Below are 25,395 nucleotides of genomic sequence, written 5' to 3' on the forward strand. Positions count from 1 at the left end.
GAATTCCTCTATCTCCAATGCTGGACAATTACTTATATCCAAATGAGCGAGATGGGAGAGCGTGTGAAGGCACTGTGGTAGGCTTCCTAGATTTGGATAGCCATCAATTGTCATTTCTTTGAGTGATTCTATGGTGATCATTGCCACCGACTCCACTCCCTCGCACTCACAAATACAAAGTTTCTTCAAAGCAGTAAGTCTATCATTGGCAAACAAAAAAGATATTAGAGAATCACAATTTACAATCCGCAGATACTCAAGTTGAGATATCAGGTTATTGTTGTTAGGGTCATCTAGAGGAATGGTTGGTCCCAAGATTTTTGGACACCTCCTAATGATCAAATGTTTGAATGTGTGCATCTTGCTTGGAAGCTTTTCTAAACTTATGCAATTACTCAATTCCATCCTTTCAAAGTCACATGGCAGATCTACTTCTCCTTCTCCTGCCACAAAAGATGTGAATCGAGGGCATCTTTCAATGGCTAATTCTTGAAGGCAAGTAAGATTAAGCATTATACTTTCATCTTGCCACAAGTATGTAAGCTTGTCACACCGTCCTATATGAAGCTGCTTTAGCTTGACCAAGCACCTCATAAACACATGATCAAAGCAAACAAGCTTGGCAAGATTTTCAATTTTGAGAATGGTCAAAGAAGTTAGGTTGACCAAACTCTTTAAGATTTCCTTGTTACAATCCTCAAGGTATAACTCACGGAGAGATGGAAAACAAACCTCATTCGTTGAATTATTCAAATGCGGACATGAATGGATTTCAAGTTTTATGAGACAATCAAGTTGACGAGGTAATGTCCTAATCAATGAAGGACAACTCCGGACAACAAGATGTTGAAGACAGGAGAATGAGACTTCTTCTTTTGGGCCCCCAACATAAGGAGACCAATTCTTCCATGACAACATCTCTTTCAACTTCAAAGTTGTTAAGGATGAGAAAGGCCTTTTATCTCCTTAAAATTTAGAGCCTATCATTCTTATTGTGTGTAGACCTTCGAGAGATAATTCCTTTAGTGAAGGTAGTTGTCCAAGCGGGGGAAGTGATATAACATTAGGACAGCCCCGCAAGCACAAAGACACTATCTTAGAATAGGATGGACCACCTAACCATGACGGGAATTTTGCACCACCATAGTTCAAAATATTGAGATTTTCAAGATCAATGTGAGGTCGTAGGAAGTCAAGCACTTGTGCTTCCTGCTCATGATTCTAGAGATTTTCCAAATTTTCATCCCAATGCAAGGATAAGTTGGTAAGGCCTTGCTTTTGATGCAAATTAGCATCAATTGCATCTCTAACTTTTTCCACCTTTTGCAATTCTGATATGAATAATTCTCCTTAAAGATGTGGCAAATTCTTTAACTCCTCTAACCGTGATCCTTTCTCTGGTCGTACCACAAACTTGGACAAGATAATAAGATCTTTTAAATTACCGATACCCAACGGCATCTCTTTAAGACTCCTCATATCTCTAACATCAAGAAACTGTAAATTGACCAATTTTGTGATGCCTTGAGGCAACTTTGAAAGTTTTTGACAACCTCTTAAAATCAAAACTTGTAATTTGCACGAGTTGACAATTGATTCAGGTAGCCTTTTGATATCAGTGTACGAGAAATTGAGATATTGAAGATGTTTTAAATCACCAACACAATTCGGTACCTCTACAATGTCACAACGACTTAATGGGAATACTCTCAAGTACTTCAAGTTTGTTAGCAAGTCATGTAGCACCTTATTGGAAATAGAGAAAGAGCCCCCACTAGATCCATCACGGACTAGAATTAAACTTCTTAGTGTCTTCATTCCTTGATATTGTTTCAGGCATTTTGATGTAACATATTGCGATGGGATGAATGATGCATAACAAGTTTTTTCAAGAGATGATACATCATGTTCATTACTTGCCATCTGAGACCCCCACGAGCTAAAGCAAGTCCCACCCAAAATTGACTTTGCCAGATCATTCAAAAGATCATGCATTGAAAACTTAGATGCGTCGATACTTGATTGTTGAAGAAATGACATGGATACTAACTCATCAAAGTGCTTTCGTCCCAATTTCAAGATATTCTCATTTCCTTTTTGCCCATCTAAAAGTCCCTCTGCTATCCATAAGAGTACCAACTCATCCCTCTCAATTTCGTAATCCTTGGGAAATACCGCACAATAAGCAAAACATCTCTTCAAATAGGAAGGAAGATGGACATAACTCAATTTTAAAACTGGGAGAACCTCATCATTCTGTGCAGTCAGAAGATCCCATATTTTGTTATTTAAGGTATCTTCCCATTCATTAAGATTACTTTTAGTACGTAGGACACCGCCCAACATCTTTGCCGCCAAAGGTAAACCTTTACATCTTTCAGCTATTTTCTTCCCTATTATTTTAAAAGCCCGGTGGCTCTCAAAATTTGTTGCTCCAAGAGCATGAAAGGCTAATAAGCTTACACAATTATCAAAGGACAATTCCCTCAAAGGATAAGGCGAAGCTCTTGTTATGGAAGCAACATTAAGGTTGCGAGTCGTGATGATGATCTTGCTTCCCTTAGTCCCCACTTCAAATGGCTTTAAGAGAGCAGTCCATTTTTCGTATTTCTCATTCCAAATATCGTCTAAAACCACAAGAAACTTCTTCCCAGATAGACTATCCTTCAACTTAACTTGAAGCTCATTAAGATTACCCTCGCTGGACAATCCGGTGATCAACCGCAAAATAGTCTTTGTTATGTCAAAGACATCAAAAACATCTGAGACACAAACCCATACTCTCTTCTCGAAATAGCTATTCACTTTGGCATTATTATATAGCCACTGAGTCAAGGCCGTCTTTCCAATACCACCCATCCCAACTATGGGGACTATGCTTAGTGTGGCATCATAATTTTTGACCTCACGGATCAATAGTTCGAGTATCTCCATTTCTTCCTTCTCCCTACCGAAAAACCGAGGCTCCGGTAGAGAACTAGTGGGATCCCTTCTGCTGATGTAGTTGGATCTGTCCACAACATTGTCTCTCAAGCTTAGATAATCCCTCCTTTTGACAATCACTTCGAACCTACCATTGATATCTTGGACCTTAGTGTCAGACACAAGTGAGCCTGGTTGTGTAAAAGAAAAGAACTTCCTTTTCCATTGCCCTCTACTTGTTCTGGATTCCACCTCCGACTTAACTTGATTGGCTTTGATGTCAAACTCATCGAGCAAGTCTTCTATGTCAAAAGCCAAGTCCCTAACATCATCGAGCCATAGCTTCGCTAGACAATTACCGCTAAGTTGCTTTTCCTCTGCATCATCCACCACTGCATTGATTGTGACTAGCATCCTCTTACAGTCATCAAGGATGGTGGTGTCAGTTCCTTCCCGTTGTGCATAGTCGGATGCCAAAGAACTCAACTTGTCAAACAAGACCTGAAAGAAGAAACCCAAAATGATCTCTCCAATGGCCATGGGTAAATCAATCACTGTAGAGAACAACAAGGTGTTATGGTAAAGCAAAGTAAAAATGAATGAATGGAAAGAAAAAGCTATGAATTCCAGGAAGACCAAGACGTCCACTTACCAGAAAGAATAAAAAAAAAGGACCAAGACTTTCAAAAGATGCACACTAAAGTTTAGACAAATCAAACTAAAATAGTTTTTTGTCCAAGAGTGCCTGTTTTGTCAATTGTTCTCCCTTTTCTTCGGATCTAGACTTTTCTTGTGGGCATCCAAAACAAAGGATAAATGTGATTTTTCTTCATATAACCAACTTAGAGCTCACACGTATTTTCGTCAAAAACTTCATTACTTACGAGTGTTGTGTTGGCTTTTCACGCATTCATATATTATTAAAATCTCTATGATTTCATGGTCCTTGTTTTCTGCTTTATTGTTGAATATGCGATCAATGTAGGCTTTTACGTGGTGGTTACAGTGCTGAAAATTTGCATATGTTTAAGATATGAGAAGATTATCGGTTCCTCCTTCAATGTGAATGACCATGTAAAGACATCAAAGGTGGCTAATTTTATCCGTTCAATAAGAAAAACAAAGTACATGCTTTGGGCTAAACAAGAAAAAAGGTCAGGTGCACCAACTAATCCATTAACTAAGTTGCTTTAGTTTACTTTGCAAATAGTGAAGGAGTCAATAATCATTAACTGACATTACATAATCTAATGAAAATTATACTTTATGCATCAAATCATCGTTCTCTTATCAAGCGATTCCGATTATCAACTATTACCTTAGCACCCTTCGGTAGATCGTAGTCGTCATCTTGCTGCGAAGTTTTAACATTGTAACTGCCACTTAAAGCCTATATTGATCACATATCCACAATAAGCGATCAATGAGCGGAATCGTTCGGAGAGCACGTGCTTTCCATCCAGCCTTTCGTCTGTTTATCTAAATCTTTTTGTGCAGCAAGAAGGCATCCCATCTAGAAGCGTTCTTTAAACATTTTGTATTCTGAATCGTGTGAAGTTCACCCAGACATTACGTGCTCTCCATCAACAATGTATTTCCTATTTACCTTGAATTAAAGCAAATGTCCCTCTTTTCTTTTTGTCTTCTATTGGTCTACGATTAAGGAAAAAAAATGAAGAGTTTTTCATAATTTGGTAACATCATAATAAAAATTCCACAAGGAGATTAGAATCATATTAATCTGTTTAACAATATGATTTTTCTTTTTTGGTACGAGCATTTCACTTCTTTCAGGTGGTGACTTTGTATTTTTTTCCCTCTCCCTTTTCTCTATCATATCTTTTATTTTCTGGTAGCGGGAATGCACGATTATAAACATTTGCTTTTCATTTACACTTTTTTTCAACGAATTATATCTAAAACATGTACTAAACCCTTAATTACCCGGTTACATGCATTATCGGTGCCCTCTCTCTCTCCCTCTCTCCTGGGCTCATAGGGAAAAGTATCATTGGTTTTCACACGATGAAAACAAATCGTCCACATGCAACACCCTTGGGGCTTCAGTAGAAACTACTTCATGTGAAGTTTAATTTGCGAATTGACTTAACTCGATTAATTATAGTGGCACACCTTAAAAGAATACTAAATCACAAGCACCTTATTAATTCACCTTATCCCTTTCGGTTGATGGTAAATCTACTATATCTATATAACAAGGACTTCTTACTATAACAGTAAATAAGTGAAAAGACACAACAAAAGTTATTTATTTTGTTTGGCGCCGTGAAATTATAGTAAACGTGAATTTCCTGTGAATCTGTTCTAAGAGGAATGAAGCTATCCTATACGATATTTATTGTTGTTTACCCAATTTAATGAACTAAAATTCCAAACAGATATGTGATTGTTCCATGTAAAATCCCAAACTTGTACTTAGTAAAATCATTCCATGTCAGTGCATGTTTAGTAAAGAGATCAATGATAGAGAGATTAAAAATTAATCTTGATGTCCTAATATTACTATCTAAAAAAATTGAAGAAACAATTCTTTGTTATTAAAATTGGCATCAAGTATTTGAGATCAACTTTAATCAAGATCATATATAAGCATCAAATCGGTTTAAGAACCAAAGTTCTGTTGCTGTTGTAGCCTCTTCTTTGCCTCCATTAATAGAAAGATTTCGTAAAGAACAGGTGGTTGCTCTTGGGAAATAAATGCCCACCAGATGCTTTAGATAGCACAGCTGCGGTTGCATCAGTTTGAGGAGAAAATAGAGCAAGAAGATAAATGTAACTACCTTTTCCGAGCAAACTTCCTAGAGCAGACCGGTGAATGGGATGAGATCAATGACAGGACTCCAACAAGCACGACCGCTAAGTTCATACGAGCAGGAGGAGAACACCATTGATCAGGGGGACGGGCATGGGTGTGGTGAATCTAAGTGATAAAGAGATAAGGGAGAGAGAAAACTATAAAAGCTAGGAAGACCAAGACTTTCACCTACCAAAAAAATAAAAATAAACAAAGACCAAGACTTTCAAGAATACACATCAGTGGTCAGAGGAATCATTAGAAAATACTTTGTGTCCACAAGTGCTTGTCTTGTAATGGTTGGACAATATCCTCAGATATTTGTAGTTTCCACAATCATATATTTGTTCATGTACATAAACCATAAACTTAAGAAGACCAAGACATTTCGTAGACAACTACAAGTCATCAGAGATGGCTAACTTTCTCTATTCAAAAAGGAAAACAAAAGCACGTGCTTTGAGCTAAAAAGGAAAAAGGGTCGGGCACAACAACCACACCAAACAATCCATTAAGCAAGTTGCTTTGTTTCACTCTGGCAATGGTAAAGGAGTCACAAATAACCATCTAACAGTATGATCTACTGGAAATTATGGTCTATGCATAAAACTCATGAACAGGAAAATCGTGTTCAAAAGGACTAGCATTCTCCTATCAAGTGGCTCCCTATCATTGACTACTACCTCAGCACCCTTCAGCAGATCATTGCCACCCATCTTGCTGCGAATTTTTAGCACTGTCATTGCTGCATATAACAAAAACTCAAGAAGTCCAAGACTTTCCAGGACGCAAATTGGCTCTGTTACTTCACTTTTCAAATGGTTTTTTTTTTTTCCCTCGTTTGAATAAAATATTATTTAATAATCGGCATTGACTGTTGTTCTCTTGCTCAAAATCAACAATAATGTTTGTGTAACTTTTTTCATGTTTAATCATATTTTAATTATTTATTTATTTATCTCTATGGTACTTGTCCATTAGAATTATGTCTAGATTTTTATGTATCTTATCAAATATAAGCTTAATAAAAGAAAAAAAAAGGAATGGGGCAAGGGAGAGCACCGCCATTCCCACAGCCACTGCCATGCCATTGGCATCAGCACCACTGCCAAGGTGACTCATTCCAATGCTGTTGCCACCATTGCAGCCGGCGAAACTAGCCAGATCAACCATCACATCCAATTACCTTTAATTACCTAATGACTGGTGTAACTTGATCTAGAGGGGAATTCACAACATAAAGAATGAATTCTAGGATTCACAATTTCTCACTTGCGTCGTCAAAAGTTGGGTTCCATGTGAAGTCCACCTCATCCAACAATGAATAAACCTATTCTTAAAGGTTTGACTACCTAACTGAAACTAGTAAGTTCTTAGCATTTCTTTTTTATTTTTTAATCTTTAAAGGATGAACAACCAACTACTCCACCAATAAAACGAGGGCTGATATTTTACAATCTCAAAGCATGATGGGCAAGCTGAGAAGAAGTCAACATATTGCAGTGAAGATTTAGCTCAATAGACGCAACTTCTTTACCTCAAAGAAAGCAACTTTCATCCATGCACTATTGTCCTATATGAGAAAAAATTGACAGCGGCACCCCCATTGGCCCAACAGATAGCGCCAATAACCACTTCAACCGAACGAAGACCCCACCAGCCACAAATGCAAGTTTATCATTCACTGCACAAATACATACGGACAGCAAGCTACTAGGACAACTTAAGCACGCTTCAAGCATAACAATGTGACAATCCAATATGAAATCATAATGAATCCAAAGCGTCACTTTCTTACATGGATATACATACCGAGGAGGTCCAATTATGCACAAGTAACACCAGACAACTAATGGCTTTACTTGACTCAAATCAGGGCAACATGTAATACCATCATTTTTTATATGTTTCAAGCCTTGAATTGCCCCAATTTGATGGAAAACAAATGTAACATCAATGCGGCATCTCTCGATATGTTCACACAACTAGAACACTACCGAAATGATATTGAAATCCTCACATTCCCCATGTGAACAAAAGCGGCCAGAAAACACCCACACATGCCCATCTCACCATGCATATTTATGCACCTCAAGGACTATGTATATAACGTCATACGTAGGTCATCCGTACCAGAACTTCTCACATCCAGTAGCTTAGAGGAGTAATACCATGTACATCTGCAACGTCAGTTAACACAGCAAATGCACGCATGAACAGCGAACATCAAACGCACATGACCCGCACTTGACATACTAAAAGCACACACAATCGCATTTCTATCAACTTTATACGGAAAATGCAGTAAGAGACGAGCAGTGCAACTTCAATGGGACATCAAAACGTTGGTAAGCAGAATGTAATAGGAATTAACTATCTATGACTGAGTCATGCATTCTGTCGAACAGGTAAAACGCCTCGCTGTTAAAGAACTAATATACGCCAGCTTCAAGCAGCGATTCACTTTAGTCATTACTAACAGCAACAACCAAGGTCCAGAACATCAACGGAAATTGAGAAGGGGGAAAGTCGATGAAGAAGCCTCTCCTCTGAAAATTCAAGAAAAAACAGAGAGCTCAGCTCGATTCATTGAACCGAAAGCCGAAAACTATAGAAAGAGAGAGCGAGAGGACTAAGCTTTAGCGATCGAACGGCGAGGAGCCGAGTAGAAGGAGCCGTCGTCGTCGGAGCAAAGGCCGAGAGACGTCAGAAACTGAGCTGGAGCTCTGCCGAACTCAGTGCTCTCCCTCGCAAAAAATTCTTCTTCCACCATCTTCTGGCGGCTTTTGTTTTGCACTGAATCCTTTGACAGAAGTTGTCCTTTGGTCGACTCACCGTATGGTCCCATAAATTGTTGTTAGGTGATGATGAATTGATGATGACTCGTCTTTATCACGCTAGAATATGGAAGGAGAGGGAATTATAAAGATTACAAAGTCCGTCATTAACTAAATCTAAAAGAGAGCCATTGTAATAACTCATTGTTCTCCATACCTGATTGTGTGTTTTCGCGCATAATTAGGCCATAAGTTTCGAGCTCGTGTGGGTCCACGTTGATATCAAGTATATTGTCTATCATTTTTTTTCTCAATATGAAACCAAATATTTCGAATAGCCCGCATTGTATTCGAATGCAAAACATACTCGTTCATTTGAGTAGGCTCGAGAGCAGAAAAAGAATCGCCCATCGAGCTTAGCTCAACCTAGCCCAAATAAGGGAAAACAATTGGGCAAGCCTAGGGCCACGACTCTTCTCTTAGAGCTCGGAGCTACCAAGACTCGCCTAACATGGTTTTTTTGTTTGCTGAATGCACGACTTGAGCGAGTTTGGGCAAGCAACTTTCTTCATGGGCACTAGCTCGCCTCGATGCTGTTATTTATAAAAAAAGTATAATAATTTCCAAAATCTTAGGGCGGTGGGTAAGAATTTTGATGGTCAATGTCCGACTTGGTCCATCTAGTTCTACAATTAGTGAGCGTTGTCCCAGCCGAACAACCTTCTTTACCTTATTACCCGAATTATACGTCAAGTCCCAATAAAATCGGATCCATTTTTGGATCAAGGCCCAAGAGTTGGGGCTATCTATCTATCTAGGCCCAACATGCCAACGACAGCCCATTCAATGCCTTTGCAGCATGGTGTTAGGGCTTAATACTATTGCAATTGTTAAATTCAAGTTGAATCCGCATTTAGCATTTGAGCACCTGAAACATTTCGAAAATATATGTATAAAATCTTCCTTTTTTCTATTAAATTTTAACTTTTATTTCACACTACAGAATTTGAAGAAGGGGCTTGTTTCGGGGAACTAACTAGGAATTCTTTTTATTTTTATTTTTATTTATTTTTATTTTTTGCTTCTCTTTGGTATTAAACTCGGCATTCTATTAAGGGAAATATATAAACTCTGAGGTGTCAATATCACGCTTTACGTGCGAAATGTCATATTACTGGCTTTTTCTTATTTGGAGTCTACTTTAAATATTAAGAACAATCAACAAGGATGGATCCCTCTTATGCTATATCAATATTTTTGGCGAAGAGAAAAGAAGAACAATGTCATATTATCGATAATGAAAAGTTTTTGTTTTTTTTGTTTTTTGGTCTAATGATAATGAAAAGTTGACTTGACATTATTTTTTGGGATCCACAACAATGTCATACTATGGATAATGAAAAGTTGACTTGACATTATCTTTTGGCATCCACAAATTTTGAAGTTTCGGTAAAGCCTTGTATTTTATTTTCTTTTTTTGACAAGGGGAAATTTTTCAAAAGTTATTTTAACCTTAACAAATGATATCCCCGACTTATACACATGCTTATATCATTGATTTACATCTACAAATTTAGTATATCACACAGTGTTGTTCGAAAAATCAATAAATCTAATTCATCAGCGACAAATATTTAGGTATTCTTGAAACATTCCTTATTCAAGTCAATCATGTGAAGTATTAACATATATTATAAACAAAAAAACAAGAAGATTCATAACACTTCGTATAAAGGCATCTAACTCGGGTTGACCAGATGAAGATAAGTGTTTTGAAGACGTCTTAAATTCTTATAAATTGTTGAGAAAAAATTACTTTTTAATTGCATAAAAAGTGAAACGGATAAAAAAAACAAAAGGAACATTTTTGTTTTCATTAATCGGAGTTCACCTCATTAAGGCCTTGGACATTTCTTTAATGCCCCAACTTTCGTCGATCGCAATCGTCAATATAATTATCTCGATCGAATCACAATCACTGTATCGTACTGTTCAAATTCAACTAAAAGATTAATATATGGCGTGTGAGATGAAAATGGGAACAAAAAAAAAAAAAAACATGGGATGAGAAAATCAAGTAGCCCACAGTAAAAATTACTTTGTCATGTGAAATAAACAATTACAAGAGTAATCAGACATACACAGTATACACATACTCACCCAACTTCAACCAAAAATCTACAAGACATACCAGGGTACTTCCCATTGCAAGCCTACAAAATGTGATTGTTTTGATGATTTTGTTTTTCCTGAATGACCCTAATGATGACGCTAATGCAAAACTATGGGGGATCGCTGATCACCAGTGATTGTGGCCTATTGGCACAAGCCGATATTTCACGAACGCATTGGCACAAGGATAACCCCCTAGCGATGATGGCGCATGAATCTTGTCTTATCCATGACGGGAGCTCTGGCAGCTTGGTGGGGTCAGAGTGGCAAAGCATAGTCTCCCTGATTGCTCCTCTTTGCCTTTCCTTGAAAACGAAGAAAAAAGAAAATGTGCTCTGAGCTGGTGTGGGAATTTGAATAGTAGAAAGATGAACTTTAAACTTTGACAAGGAAGTCAGATTTAATGGATTATAATCTGCAGGATTCATTCAAATTTAATTGTCATATTCACTAAATCGAAAACACCTGTTTTAAATCCTATTTTTTGCATCTTTACAATTGCTGCTGCTGTTGGAAGTAAGAAAGCTGCTTCATTTGACTTTGAATGTAGACCTCGATAATTGACATCATGATACAGATTAATCTTTTTGAGCATATCACCGAAAAAACAGTTTAAAGCATATTATTACACCTACCAAAATAAATGGCCTTTTTATTTTTCTTTTGTCAAGTTGCAAAAGATGAACATAAGCACATCATTTGCCTACCTCAACAGTGTTTGCATTTGATCCTTCTGAGAGAGTTTGCCAAATAAAGAAGACAGCGAGATATTCTGCAAAACAAGCACAGTTGAGAGGATTCAGGTCACTGAGTTAGGGCATAAAAAAAAAAAAGAAGATATTTTGAAGAGAATACAACAAATGCTGAAATGGCAGAAAAATATTGGTATAGTAGGAGCAACAATTCTTCATGATTCTCACACGAAGCATAGTGCATTTCCATAAGTGGAAAGATGAGCCATATTTGAGCACCAAACAAAGTTCAAGATATATCATCAATCCAGACAGGCACATCCACGCATGAATTCCAGCACTGTGAGCAAGTCCATATGAGTATTATTTGTTTTGAGGAATAGTCACTCGTATGAAAAAATGGTGGACTAGTTGTACCCCATTAGCATTATAACCATTTCATTATGTGCTTCCTTAGCAAACAAAACAGAGCAACCCAAATGTCTAGCTGCTTTGTGGCAAATTATGTGAAGCTTGTGCATGGAAAACCGTGAACTTTTTAGTATCAAGTTGAGGATTTGTAATAGAAATGGATCCTAGAGCAGAAGCAGTAATTAAATGACAAGTGCGGAAGAAGAAAGAAGTTTGAAGCATTACCTGAAGAATAAAAATTAGACATTGCAGAGAAATCTTCTTATTGAATCTTAACTCAATCAACCACAACGAGTGGGATTTCTTGGATGGGGTGCCAACAGTCACCACTATTGAGTTTTGAGCATAGATCTTTCAGAATTTCACAACGCACTATGCTGAATACTCGGAGTAGGGAGCAAAGCCATCCTCTAGCAAGTACCAATAAAACCTACAAAAGATAGCTATTTGAGAGAGGAGAGGTAGACCACTTGATAATCTTTCCATGTTCCTCATGTTTCTCATCCAAGGAGAAATTAGAGATAATGGAAACAGAATAGTCCATGCTTCTTACATCCTCCACCATTGACAGTCTTTCCACAGTCCTCACATTTCTCATCCAAAAGTCTGAAACAGGACGAGCAAGCAATTAGTGCTGAATAAAAATTGTCTTTCATGCACAGTGAAAAACTACAAGAGTGATCAGAACAAAATTATATACACACCTAATTGACTGCAACAAAAAGTGAACCGGGATACCTTGCTGATATATATATATATATATAAATTGCTGGAAAAATATTATGATTATGTTAACAAACAAGTATGGGAGACCACTAATCACTGGTGATAGAGACTTTTTCATACGGGCTGATATTTTACAAATGTGAGGTCAGGAGATCGAATAACTTGGTACGAGCTGATAACTCTTAAGAATGATAGCCTATGCCTGTTGGTATATCTGGAACGCTCGAAATGCAGTAACCATTAAAAACATAAATCACTTGATCCTGGAACTGTCACTACATAAATTACTGTCATGATTGGTGGACGAAAGGCAGGGTCTGTAGAGTAACCTGAACTAGGTTTTGTGAAGATTAACTGGAGCTCTGGCAGCTCAGTAGGATAATGATAAGACTTGCCTACCCAAGATAACTGGGTTGTGAGTGGTATCGGATGAAAACCTTCTTGCAATTTTAAATCACAATACTTCGTGGCAGAAGTGGGAATTTTAGGATTACTCAACAGAGCAACAAAGTATAGTCTCCCTGATTACTCCTCCCCGCCTTTCCTTTACAACAAAGAAAATGAAAAGTTCTTTGAGATGGTGTAAGATTTAAATAGAACAAAGATGAATTGTGAAGTTTAATGAGAAAGTCAGATTTAAATAGATTATAATATGCAGGTTCATTGAAATTTAGTTATTGTATTTGCCAAGTTGAGAACCCGTTATAGATCCCATTTTTGCATCTTTAATAGCTCTTATTCAAAGTAATAAAGCTTCTTAATTTGACTTTGATTATAGACCTTGATAATAAACATCATGATAAAGATTAATCTTATTTAGACCATGTCACAAAAAAAAAAAAAAATTAAAGCATATCGATGCACCTACCAAAATTAATAGCTTTTTATCTTTTGTCAGGTTGCAAAAGATGAACATAAGTACATCAGTTGCCTACCTCAACAGTATTTGCATTTGATCAGCCCAAGAGATTTTGCCAGACACAGATGACAGTGGGATTTCTGCAAGACAAGCACAGTCTGAGAGAATTCGGGTCAGTGAGCTAGGGCATAAGAAACAGATATTTGGAAGAGAAAATACAGCAAATGCTGAAATTGCAGAACAATTTCGATATGAGAGTGACAATTTTTCATAATTCTCACGCAATGCATGGTGCATTTCCATTTGCAAATTCTTTATGTGTCATCCAAGTGCAGAGATAAGCAATTTTTGGTCATCACACAAAATTCTAGATATATAATCGATATAGACAGGCACATTTGACGCATCATAATTCCAGCACCATGAGCAAGTCCATGGAGGTATTATTTGTTTGAGGAATTGTCATTGGCCGTACCACATTAGCACTATAACCATTTCATTGTGTACTTCCTCGGTAAACAAAACAGGGCAACCCAAATGTCAACGTTGGACATTCAGCAGCTGGTTTGTGGACATTTATGTGAAGCACGTCCATGGAAAAAAATTAACATTTTAGCATTGAGTTGAGAAAGCATAATGAAAATGGATCCTGAAGCAGCAGTAGCTAAATGACAAGTGTGAAAGAAAGAAGTCCGAATCATTACCTGAAGAGCAAAACTTAAGACAGTGGAGAGAAATCTTCCTGTTGGATCCAAACTAGATTAATCACAATGAGTGGGATTTCTTGGATGAGGTGCCGGTAGTTGCCCACAAAAGAGGATCCATCCTTCAAAATCTCACATTGAATTATGTGGAATACGTTGAGGGAGGGAGGGAAGCCATCCTCTGGCAAGTACCCAGACTTCGAGCAACATAGAATTTATAACTGTTTGAGGGAGGAGAGATGACCGTGAACACCACTTGATGGTCTTTCCACTCCTCATATTTCTCATCCAAAGAGAGGTTAGAGAGGAAGGAAACAGAAGACTCCATGCATCATACATCCTCCACGGTTGATGGTCTTTCCACATTCCTCATATTTCTCATCCAAAAACCTGGAACGGGATGATCAATTAGTCCTGAATAACAGTTGCCTTTCATGCTTAATGAACAACTATAAGAGTGATCCGACAAACTAAATCATATGCATACCCACCCAAAAGCAACCAAAAATGAGCAAACAAGACAAGAACCGGGATACTTTGCTTTATTATTGTCAAGAATCAGTGACCCTTTTGAATGGTTTTTCCTTTTGCTAAAAAACCCTTATGGCTATGTTAACTAACAAGTATGGGAGACTGCTAATCACTAGCGATGGTGACTTATTGGTATGGGTTGATATTCTACAAATGTGAGGCTAGGAGATTCAAATGACTTGGTACAGGCTGATAACGCTTAAGAATGATTGCCTACACCAGTTGGTATATCCGGAATGCTAGAAATGCAGTAATCTTTGACCATAAATCACTTGATCCTGAAACTGTCACTCCTACAGATTAAAAAAGCACTTTCAAACTGCGTTTCTTGTAAAAATGTAGGAGAGCTGGGTCATGATTGGGTGGACGAAAGGCAAGGTGTGTAGAGTAAACCTGAGCTAGGTTTTGTGAAGATTAACTGTGATGGCTCTTACGTTGGAGGAACTAAACATGCTGTCATTGGGATTATGGCCAGAAATGAAACAGGGAAGATGATTGCCTGCAGAGGTGTGGTAGTGCAAGCTAGATCTGCAAAGGAGGCTGAATTACTTGCTGTTCGAAAGAGCATTGCAGTAGCTAAAGAAAAAGCTGAATCAAGGTTGTAGTGGAGCTGAATGCAGCTGTGGTATACAAGGATATTATCAATTTTCCCAAACAGTGCAATTAAAGACTAAAGGACGTGCCTGATGGGATTCAAGAAGCTAAAGATCATTTTGCAGCTCCAAATTTTAGTTGTATTTCACGAAAACCAAATGCTTGTGCCCATTAGGTAGCTTTGCCAAAACTGGGACCTACATCTATATCCCCCATCCTTCTTATCACATTTGGCTTATTTCAACCGTGAGTTGCTGGCCTAAAAAGAAAAGACCCCATCAAGGACACAAACGACACACCCAAATGTCAGTCTCTGACCTTCAGTGGCTGGTTTTTGGAAATTCTATGAGAAACATCTCCACGGGAAAAAATCAATCCGTATTAAGCATCAAACTGAAGAACATAATAGAAATTGATACCTTCAAACCCAAAATATTGACCCCAACCCCAGAAAGCTGACTTTAGGTGGAACAACAAATTGTGGCAGACAGCAAATGGAAGCAAAAGAATGAAAGAAGTTATAAGAATTACTTGAAGAAGGAAAAGTAGTCAATGGGGATAAATCATTTGTCATGGCTCGGGTGTGATCAATTTCAATTCATCGGATTTGAACACCATCAATGTAGAAGGGAGGGATCTCTTGGATGAGGGGCCAATAGTTGCCAGTGAGTTTTGAGCATTGATCTTTCAGAATCTTGCGTAGAAATATCCCAGAATTTGGACAAATCATAGTCTTCCTTATTGCTCCTTTCCACCTTTTCCCAACAACAAAGAAAAAGAAAATGTGCTCTGAGATGGTGTGGGAAGGTTAATAGGAGAAAGATGAATGATGAACTTTAACAAGGAACTCAGATTTAAATGGCTTATACTGCAGGGCTCAATCAAATTTTGTTGTCATATTCACCAACTTGAAAACACCTGTTTTAAATCCTATTTTTTGCATCTTTACAGTAGCTACTGTTGTTATAAGTAAAAAAGCTTCTCCATTTGACCATGAATATAGAACTCGAAAATTGACATCATGATATGGATTAATCTTTTGGAGCATGTCACTAAAAAGAAACAGTTTAGAGCATATCAGTATGCCTACCAAAATAAATAGCCTTTTGTTTTTCTTTTTCTTTTTTTTTTGTAAAGTTGCAAAAGATAAACGTAAGCACATTAGTTGCCTAACTTGACAGTGTTTGCATTTGATCCTACCGAGAGATTTTGCCAAGAAAAGATGACAGTGGGATGTTTTGCCCAACAAGCACAGTTGAGATAATTCAGGTCACTGAGCTGGAGCATAAAAAGAAGATATTTGGAAGAGAAAATACAACAAACGCTGAAATTGCAGAAAAATATCAATATAAAAGCAACAATTCTTCATGATTCTCACGCAAAGCATAGTGCATTTGCATGAGTGGAAAGATAAACAGGTTTTGGGGATGAAAAAAGTTCAAAATATAACATCAAACAGGCACATCCACGCATCATAATTCCAGCACTGTGAGCAAATCCATGCAAGTATTATTTGTTTTGAGGAATAGTCACTTGTATAAAAAAATGGTTGACTCGCTGTACGATGCAAGCATTTTAACCATTTCATTGTGTACTTCCTTGTTAAACAAAACAGAGCAACCTAAATGTCAATGTTGGACATTCGGTATCTGGTTTGTGGAAATTTAGGTGAAGCTCGTCCATTGAATAACATGAACTTTTTAGTATTGAGTTGACGATTTCAAGATAGACATGGATCCTGCAGCAGCAACAGTAGCTACATCGTGTGCAAGAAAGAAAGGAAGTCTGAATCATTACCTGAAGGACAAAAATTAGACATTGGAGAGATATCTTCTTATATTACCCGAACTCAATCAACTACGATGAGCTGGATATCTTGGATGAGGTGCAAATAGTCACCACTGAGTTTTGAGCATCAATCTTTCAGAATTTGAAATTGCATTGTGCCGAATACTTGGAGCAGGGAAAGAAGCCATCCTCTGGCAAGTTCCAGTACCCATAAAATGTAGCCATTCGAGAATGGAGAGATAGCTGTGAAGATCACTTGATAATCTTTCCACATTCCTCATAGTTCTCATCCAAAGAGATGTAGAGACGAAGGAAACAGAATAATCCACGCTCGTTACATCGCCCACAGTTGATAGTCTTTCCACATCCCTCATATTTCTCAGCCAAAAATCTGAAACAAGACAAAGCAATTAGTCCTGAATAAAAATTACCTTTCATGCGTAGAGTGCTCAGAGCAAAATTATATGCATACCCAATTCACAACAATGAAAAATGAACTGGGATACCCTCTTGATGATTTTCTATTTGTTTTTTTTCATTGAAAAATTCTTGTGATTTGTTAACTCACAAATATGGGAGACCACCAACCACTAGTGATGGTGACTCATTTGTATGCTTAATAACTCCTAGGAATGATTGCCCAGACCTGTTGGTATATTTGGAATGCTCGAAATGTAGTGACTTTTACCCATAAATCACCAGATGCTAAAAACTATCACTTGCACAGGTCAGAAAAGCTCTTTTGGAGTGTGTTGCCAGTAAAAATGGAAAAAACGGGTGGATGAAAGGCGGTGCCTTTGTTGAAGTCATGATCGGGTGGATGAAAGGCACGGTGCATGCACTGCGGAGTAAACCTGAGCTAGGTTTTGTGAAGATCAACTAAGATGGGTCTTACATAACATGCCATCCGACACCTTGCCATGGGAAAGAATTAATTCGCATAAAGCATCGAATTGAAGAACAGAAGCGAAATTGATGCATTCAAGACCGTAAGAAAACTGACTGCACATGGAAGGATGAATCGCGGCATCTGGCAAATGAAAGCGAAAGCGGATCGATCTCACTTCATTGGATCCGAACCCAATCAATGCGTATGTTAGGGATTTCTCGGACTTCCAGAAAGTTACGTGAAACATCTACATGGGAAAGTATCGATTTGTATGGAGCATCAAGTTGAGGAAGCAAAACGGGAAATCGATGCCTTCGAAACCATAAGCTTACCCGAACCCTAGAAAACCTGACCGGAGCAGGACGAATCAATTTATCAGATCCAAGAGCCATCAATGGAGACGTAAGGGATCTCTTGGATGAGGGGCCAATAGTTGCCGGTGTGTTTTGAGCATCGACCTTTCAGAATCTCGCAATTCCATATCCACAATTCTCGGAGGGAGGGAGGGAGGCCATCCTCTGGCAAGTCCCTCAACTTCGGGCAATCTACAATCCATAAATGTTGGAGAGAGGAGAGATGGTTCCGAAGACCGCGTGATAATCTTTCCACGTTCCTCATATTTCTTATATGAAGTTCTGTTAGAGAGGAAGGATAGAGAAGACGCCACGCATCCTCCTCGTCCTCGTCCCCTGAAGGAAACCGCGCCTTCTCTCCCTCCCCTTCCATGATTCTTCCGTCAATATTTAGAAACGTTAGGGACGTGAGCCGGTGAAAGCCCCATTCTCTCACTGGCTCTGGCTCCAGATTCTCGCACCCATAAATAACGAGGGTGTCTAAATTGGGAGGCAAACCTCCTTTGGGCAAGCATTTGATATTTTGGCAATGTATAATACGTATGCGCAAGAGGGATGTAAGATGACGCCAGCGATTTGGCAGTGACTTTATCTTCGAACAATCGTAAAGTATAAGAGAAGACAAGGTGATGGGAAGGGGAGGGAAATTCTCTATCTCCAATGCTGGACACTCACTTATTTTCAATTTAGTGAGATTACTAAGGCTGGCAATAGATTTTATCTTTGGACATCTCTCAAGCATGAGAATTGATAGGGTGAGGGGAAGGGCAGGGGGGTCCTCTATCTCTAGTGCTGGACAGTCAAATATATACAAGTAAGTGAGATGGGAAAACGTGTGAAGGCATTGCGGTAGGCTTCTTAGATTCTCACAACCGCCAATTGTCATAGATTCGAGCGATTCTACAATGATCTCTTCCAACGACTCCACTCCCTTGCACACTTGAATAGAAACTTCCTTTAGAGTAGCAAGTCTACCTTTGGCTAAGGGAAAAGATGTTAGAGAATCACATTTACTTGTGCATGAAGATTGAAGTTGAGGCATCGGGTTGTTGCTGTTGGGGTCATATGAAGAAATGGTTGGTCTTATGAGTTTTGGACACTCTCTAATAGATAAATAACTAAGTGTGTACATCTTGCTTGGAAGCTTTTCTAAATTGGCGCAATTAATCAATTCCATATTTTCAAGGTTGCACGGCAGCTCTATTTCTCTTTCTCTCGGCACAATTGATGTGAACTGAGGACAACTTACGATGGTTAATTCCTGGAGACAAGTGAGATTTAGCATTTCATTTCCATCTTGCCACAAGTATTTTAACTGGTCACACCCTTCTATATGAAGCTCCTTTAGCTTGATCAAGTGGCTCATAAACCCATGATCAAAGCAAACAAGCTCTGCAAGATTCTCAATTGTAAGAATGGTCAAAGAAGTTAGGTTGACCAAACTCTTCAAGATCTCCTTGTTACAATCCTCAAGGACCAACTCACGGAGAGATGGAAGGCAAACATCATTGGTTGAGTTTTTCAAAATCGGACATGAATAAATTTCAAGCTTTATGAGATGATCAAGTCGATCAGGTAATGTCCCGACCAACAGAGGACAGCCCCGGACAACAAGATGCAGAAGACGGGAGAATGAAACTTCTTCTTCTGGGCCCTCGACATAAGGAGACCAATCCCTCCATGTCGACATCTCTTCGAACTTCAAAGTTGTTAATGATGAAAAAGGCATCTTGTCTCCATAGAATTCAGAGCCTAACCTTTCTATTGCATATAAACCTTTAAGAGATAATTCCTTAAGTGAAGGTAGTTGTCCAATCATAGGCAGCGACACAACATTAGGACAGTCCCGCAAGCATAAAGACATTATTTTAGAATACGTACAATCTAACCATGATGGAAATCTTGCACCGCCATAGTTCAAAATAGTGAGATTTTTAAGATTAGTGTGAGGTTGTAGAAAGTCAAGCACTTGTGCTTCAAGCTCATGATTATGGAGATTTTGCACATGTTTATCCCAGTGCAAAGATAAGTTGGCAAGGTCTAGCTTTTGAAGCAAATTAGCATCGGCTGCATCTATAACTTTTTCCACCTTTTGCAATTCTGATATGAATAATTCTCCTTCAAGATGTGGCAAGTTCTTTAACTCTTTCAATTGCGACCCTTTCTCTTGTCCTACCACAAATTTGGACAAGATAATAAGATTCTTTAAATTACCGATACCCAACGGCATCTCTTTTAGACTCACTGTATCTCTAATATCAAGAAACTGTAAGTTGACTAACTCTGTGATACCTTGAGACAACTTTGAAAGCTTATAACAACCTCTTAAAATTAGAGCTTGTAATTTGCACAAAGCACTAATTGACTCAGGTAGCCTCTCGATATGAGTGTATGAGAAATTGAGATATCGAAGATGTTTTAGATCACCAACACAATTCGGTACCTCTACGATATTACAATGACATAACGAGAATACTCTCAAGTACTCCAAGTTTGTTAGCAAGTCATGCAGCACCTTGTTGGAAATAGAGAAAGAGCCCCCACTAGATCCATCACGCACTAGAATTAAACTTCTTAGTGCCTTCATTCCTTGATATGGTTTTAGGCATTCTGATGCAACATGCCACAATGGGATGAATGATGCATAACGAGTTTTTTCATGAGATGGTACATCATGTTCATTACTTGCCACCTGAGAGCTCCCCGAGCTAAAGCAAGTCCTTCTTGCAATTGACTTTGCTAGATCATTCAAAAGATCATGCATTGAAAACTTAGATGCGTCGATACTTGATTGTTGAAGAATTGACCTGGATACTAACTCATCAAAGTGATTTCGTCCCAATTTCAAGATATTCTCATTTGTTTTTTGTCCATGTAACAATCCCTCTGCTATCCATAAGAGTACCAACTCGTCCCTCTCAATTTCGTAATCCTTAGGAAATACCGCACAATAAGCAAAACACCTCTTCAAATGGGAAGGAAGATGGACATAGCTCAATTTTAAAATTGGAAGAACCTCATCATTCTTTGCCATCACAAGATTCCATATTTTGTTATTTAAGGTATCTTGCCATTCCTCGGGAGTTTTTTTAGTACGTAGAACACCGCCGAACAACTTCGCTGCCAAAGGTAAACCTTTACATCTTTTAGCTATTTTCTTGCCTATCATTTCAAAGGCCGGGTGGCTCTCAAAATTTGTTGCTCCAAGAGCATGAAAGGCCAATAAACTTATACAATTCTCAAAGGACAATTCCTTCAAATGATATGGCAAAGCTCCTGTTATGGCAACAACTTCAAGGATGCGAGTCGTGATGATGATCTTGCTTCCCTTAGCCCCCACTTCAAATGGCTTTAAAAAAGTAGTCCATTTTTCATACTCCTCATTCCAGATATCGTCTAAAACCACTAGAAATTTCTTCCCAAATATAATATCCTTCAACTTAACTTGAAGCATGTCAAGATCTTCACCCACATTGGACAATCCAGTGATCGACTGCAAAATAGTCTTTGTTATGTCAAGGACATCAAAAACATCTGAGACACAAACCCATGCTCTCTTCTCGAAATAGCTATTCACTTCGGCATTATGATATAGCTGCTGAGCAAAGGCCGTCTTTCCAACACCGCCCATCCCAACTATGGGGACTATGCTTAGTGTGTCATTTTTTACCTCACGGATCAATAATTCGAGTATCTCTCTTTCTTCCTCCTCCCTGCCAAAAAACTGACGCTCCGGCAGAGAACTAGTGGGAACCCTTTTATTGATGCAGTTGGATCTGTTCACAACATTCGCTTCCAAGCCTAAACAAACCTTCCTGTCGACGATCACTTCCAAGCCTAAACGAGCCTTCCTGTCGATGATCGCTTCCAACCTACCATTGATCTCTTGGACCATGGTTTTAGACACGAGCGAGGATGGGTTCGGATTCCGTTTGGAGGGTTTATTTCGGCCAAAGCAAGAGAACTTCCATTTCATTCGACCTTTGCTTGTGCTAGATTCTACCTCCATCTTAACTTGAGCAGTTTTGATGGCGAACTTATCGAGCAAGTCTTCCATGTCATAGGCCAAGTCCCCAACATCATCCAACCATAGCTTCACTTGATGATCACCTTTGAGTTGCTTGTCCTCTGCATCAACCAGCATTGCATTGATCATTGTCAGCTCTTCCTCCCAACCCTTGAGCTGGGCAATGCTAATTCCTTCTTGTTGTGTAGAGCCCAAAGGGAGAGAAGCCAACTTTTCAAACAAGACTTGAAAGAGGGAAGCCAAGAAGGAACCCAAAACGATCTCTCCAATGGCCATGGGTGAATCGGTCACTATAGAGAACAACAAAGGTGTTATGATGAAGCAAAGTTAAAATGGGCTAGTGGAGAGCGAAAACTATGAATTATAGGAAGACCAAGACGTTCACTCACCAAAGAGAATAAAAAAACAGACCAAGACTTTTAAGAGACGCATACGAAAGGTTAGACAAATCAAAATCAATAGTTTTTTGCCCAAGAGTGCTTGTTTCGTCAATTGTTCTCCTTTTCTTCAGATTGAGACTTTTCTTGTGGTTATCCAAACAGAGGATAAAATGTGATTTTTCTACACACGACCAACTTAGAGCGCACACGTATTTTCATCAAAAACTTCATTGCTTACGACTGATGTGTTGGATTTTCTAGCATTCATATATTGTTAGAATCTTTATGATTCATTGTCCTTTTTTTTCTGCTTTATTGGTGAATATGCAATCAATGTAGGCTTTTACGTGACAGTTACAATGCTGAAAATTTGCATTTGTTTAGGATATGATAAGATTACTGATTCCTCCTTCAACGTGAATGACCATGTAAAGAGATCAAAGGCAGCTAATTTTGTCTGTTCAATAAGGAAAATAAAGCACATGCCTAAACAAGAAAAAAGGGTCAGGCACATCACTAATCCATTAACCAAGTTGGTTTAGTTCGCTTTGTAAATATTGAAGGAGTCAAAAATCACCAACTAACATTATATAATTTACTGAAAATTATACTTTATGCATCAGACTAATGAACGGGAAAATTGTGTTCAGAGGACCATGATTTTCTTATCAGGCGATTCTGATTATCAACTATTACCTCAGCACCCTTATGCAGATCATCGTTGCCCATCTTGCTACAAGGATTTAACACTGTAGCTGCCACTTAAAGCCTACATTGATCGCATATCCAGAATATGCAATCAATGAGCAGAATCGTTCGTGGAGCATGTGCTCTCCATCCAGCCTTTCGTCTGTTTTTCTACATCTTTTTGTGCAGCAAGAAGGCATTCTCTCTAGAAGCGTTCTTTAAACATTATGTATTCTGAATCGTTCATAAAGGCGTGAAGTTCACTCAGACATAACGTGCTCTCCATCACAAGCAATGGTGATCTGATGATTCCGACAAGTATGAAAAGATCGAACAAACAAGAAGGTTGCTTTCAACAATGTATTTCCTATTTACCTTGGATAAAAGCAATCCCTCTTTTATTTTTGTCTTCTATTGGTCTACAATTAAGAAAAAAATGACGAGTTTTATATAATTTGATAACATCATAATGTAAAATTCACAAGGAGATTAGAGCCATAATAATCTTTTTAACAATATGACTCTTTTTTTTGGTCTGAGTGTTTCACTTCTTTCAGGTGGTGACTTTGTATTTCTTCCCCCTCCCTTCTCGCTATCATATCTTTTACTTTCTAGTAGACGGAATGGGAATGCACGATCATAAACATTTACTTTTCATTCACACTTTTTTTTTTAATGAATTATTTCTAAAACATGTACTAAACCCTTAATTCGCCGATTACATGCATTATTGGTCCCCAATCTCTTGGGCTCAAAGGGAAATATATATATATATATATAGAGAGAGAGAGAGAGAGAGAGAGAGAGAGAGAGATTAAATCCATGGAGTGATGTGTTCTTGGCTTCACAGCCCCACCAATTGATTATATATCATAATTTTTTTGACACCTTCAAAAATTAAAATTAAAAATGACCGACTAAAGATTCTTTAGTATACATTAGAACTTAAAAGGGGAGTCGACAAATATAAGAAAGTTACACACTTTTAAGAGTGTAAAATATAAAATGACAAGTTGAGGCTTTTAGGGTTGAATAATATGCGAAGTCTGTTTAATACCAGATTAATGTGCATTATAAAAGATGAATAACCTCAAAAAAATTTCCGATGTACAAATATCTTTTTTTTTTCAAACAAAACACAAGTCTATGCGTGTTCTTTTTCTAAAAAAATTGATTTTTGTAATTCAAAATTTAATTCTTTGTTGCGAATAGCTACACATTTTTCTGTCTTGAATGAAAATATATGGATTAGTTTTTCTGCGCTGAACTATCATCAGTTTTCGCACAACGAAAACAGGCCATCCACACGCAACACCCTTGGGGCTTCGGAAGGAACTACTTCACACGAAGTTTGGGTTGCGACCGTATTGACTTGACTTGATTGATTACATTGGTACACCTTAAAAGATTACTAAATTTCAAACACCTTATCAAATCATCTGCCCTGCTTTGGTTGATGGTAAATCCACTATATCTATATGACAAGGACTTTTTATTATAAAAGTGGATATGTGAAAAGACACGACAAAAGTTATTTGTTTTGTTTGGCAAGGCAAAATTATGGTAAACGTCCCGTGAATTTTTGCTTAAGAGGATTGAAGCTATCTTCGTATACAATATCCATTGTTGCAAAACCCAATTTCATAGATTGAAATTCCCATGCGTTGACGGTGTAAAATAATCACTCAGCGAGCAGGATAAAATTACCGATTCCATTATGAATACTTCGATCTTGGGAGCACTGATCGTGTAAATCATTTCACGTCAGTTGTGTTTAGTAAAAGGAACAATGGAAGAGAGATTAAAACTTAATCATGATGTCCCAATATTACTATCTAACAAAATCTAAAATAACAATTTTTTGTTATTAAACTTTTTATTAAACTTGACATCAACTTTAGTCCGATTATAGATAAGCATGAAATCGATTTAAGAACCAAAAGATTGTTGCTGTTGCATCAGTTTGAGGGAAAAAGAGAGCAAGTAGATAGATGTCTCTTACCTATTCCGTGCAGACTTCCTGGAGCAGACCAGGTGAATGGGGTTCAGATCAACGACAGCAATCCCG

At 38.1% G+C, this 25,395-nt stretch overlaps 1 protein-coding gene and 1 long non-coding RNA gene across 19 annotated transcripts; both read right to left on the reverse strand.

Annotated features, from left to right (window-relative positions):
- Positions 1–32: 32 nt before the first annotated feature.
- On the reverse strand, positions 33–25,395 carry LOC104424051 (putative disease resistance RPP13-like protein 1). 4 transcript variants are annotated; one of them, XM_039310590.1, is made up of 3 exons: positions 25,330–25,395; positions 22,508–22,550; positions 33–3,433 (listed from the first exon to the last, which is right to left on the reverse strand). In XM_039310590.1, the coding sequence occupies exons 2-3, from the start codon at positions 22,534–22,536 to the stop codon at positions 1,351–1,353; spliced, it is 2,112 nt and encodes a 703-aa protein (XP_039166524.1). In that variant the 5' UTR covers positions 22,537–22,550; positions 25,330–25,395; the 3' UTR covers positions 33–1,350. The 4 variants fall into 4 exon arrangements, with proteins under 4 accessions (XP_039166524.1, XP_039166526.1, XP_039166525.1 ...); XM_039310592.1 differs by lacking the exons at positions 22,508–22,550; positions 25,330–25,395 and adding exons at positions 5,724–8,634; positions 8,732–8,854 and having other exon boundaries at positions 33–3,423; XM_039310589.1 differs by lacking the exon at positions 33–3,433 and adding an exon at positions 17,937–18,127 and having other exon boundaries at positions 18,213–22,550.
- LOC104422888 lies at positions 10,580–17,379 on the reverse strand. Of its 15 annotated transcripts, none has more exons than XR_005550229.1 (9): positions 17,001–17,379; positions 15,735–15,958; positions 14,079–14,468; positions 13,451–13,514; positions 12,915–13,059; positions 12,343–12,395; positions 12,015–12,219; positions 11,394–11,458; positions 10,580–10,991 (listed from the first exon to the last, which is right to left on the reverse strand). It is a non-coding gene; the product is annotated as an uncharacterized LOC104422888 (long non-coding RNA). The 15 variants fall into 15 exon arrangements; XR_005550223.1 differs by having other exon boundaries at positions 12,845–13,059; XR_721281.3 differs by lacking the exon at positions 12,915–13,059.

The sequence above is a fragment of the Eucalyptus grandis genome, chromosome 4, assembly GCF_016545825.1.
Source record: "Eucalyptus grandis isolate ANBG69807.140 chromosome 4, ASM1654582v1, whole genome shotgun sequence".
In the NCBI taxonomy this organism is placed as follows: domain Eukaryota; kingdom Viridiplantae; phylum Streptophyta; class Magnoliopsida; order Myrtales; family Myrtaceae; genus Eucalyptus; species Eucalyptus grandis.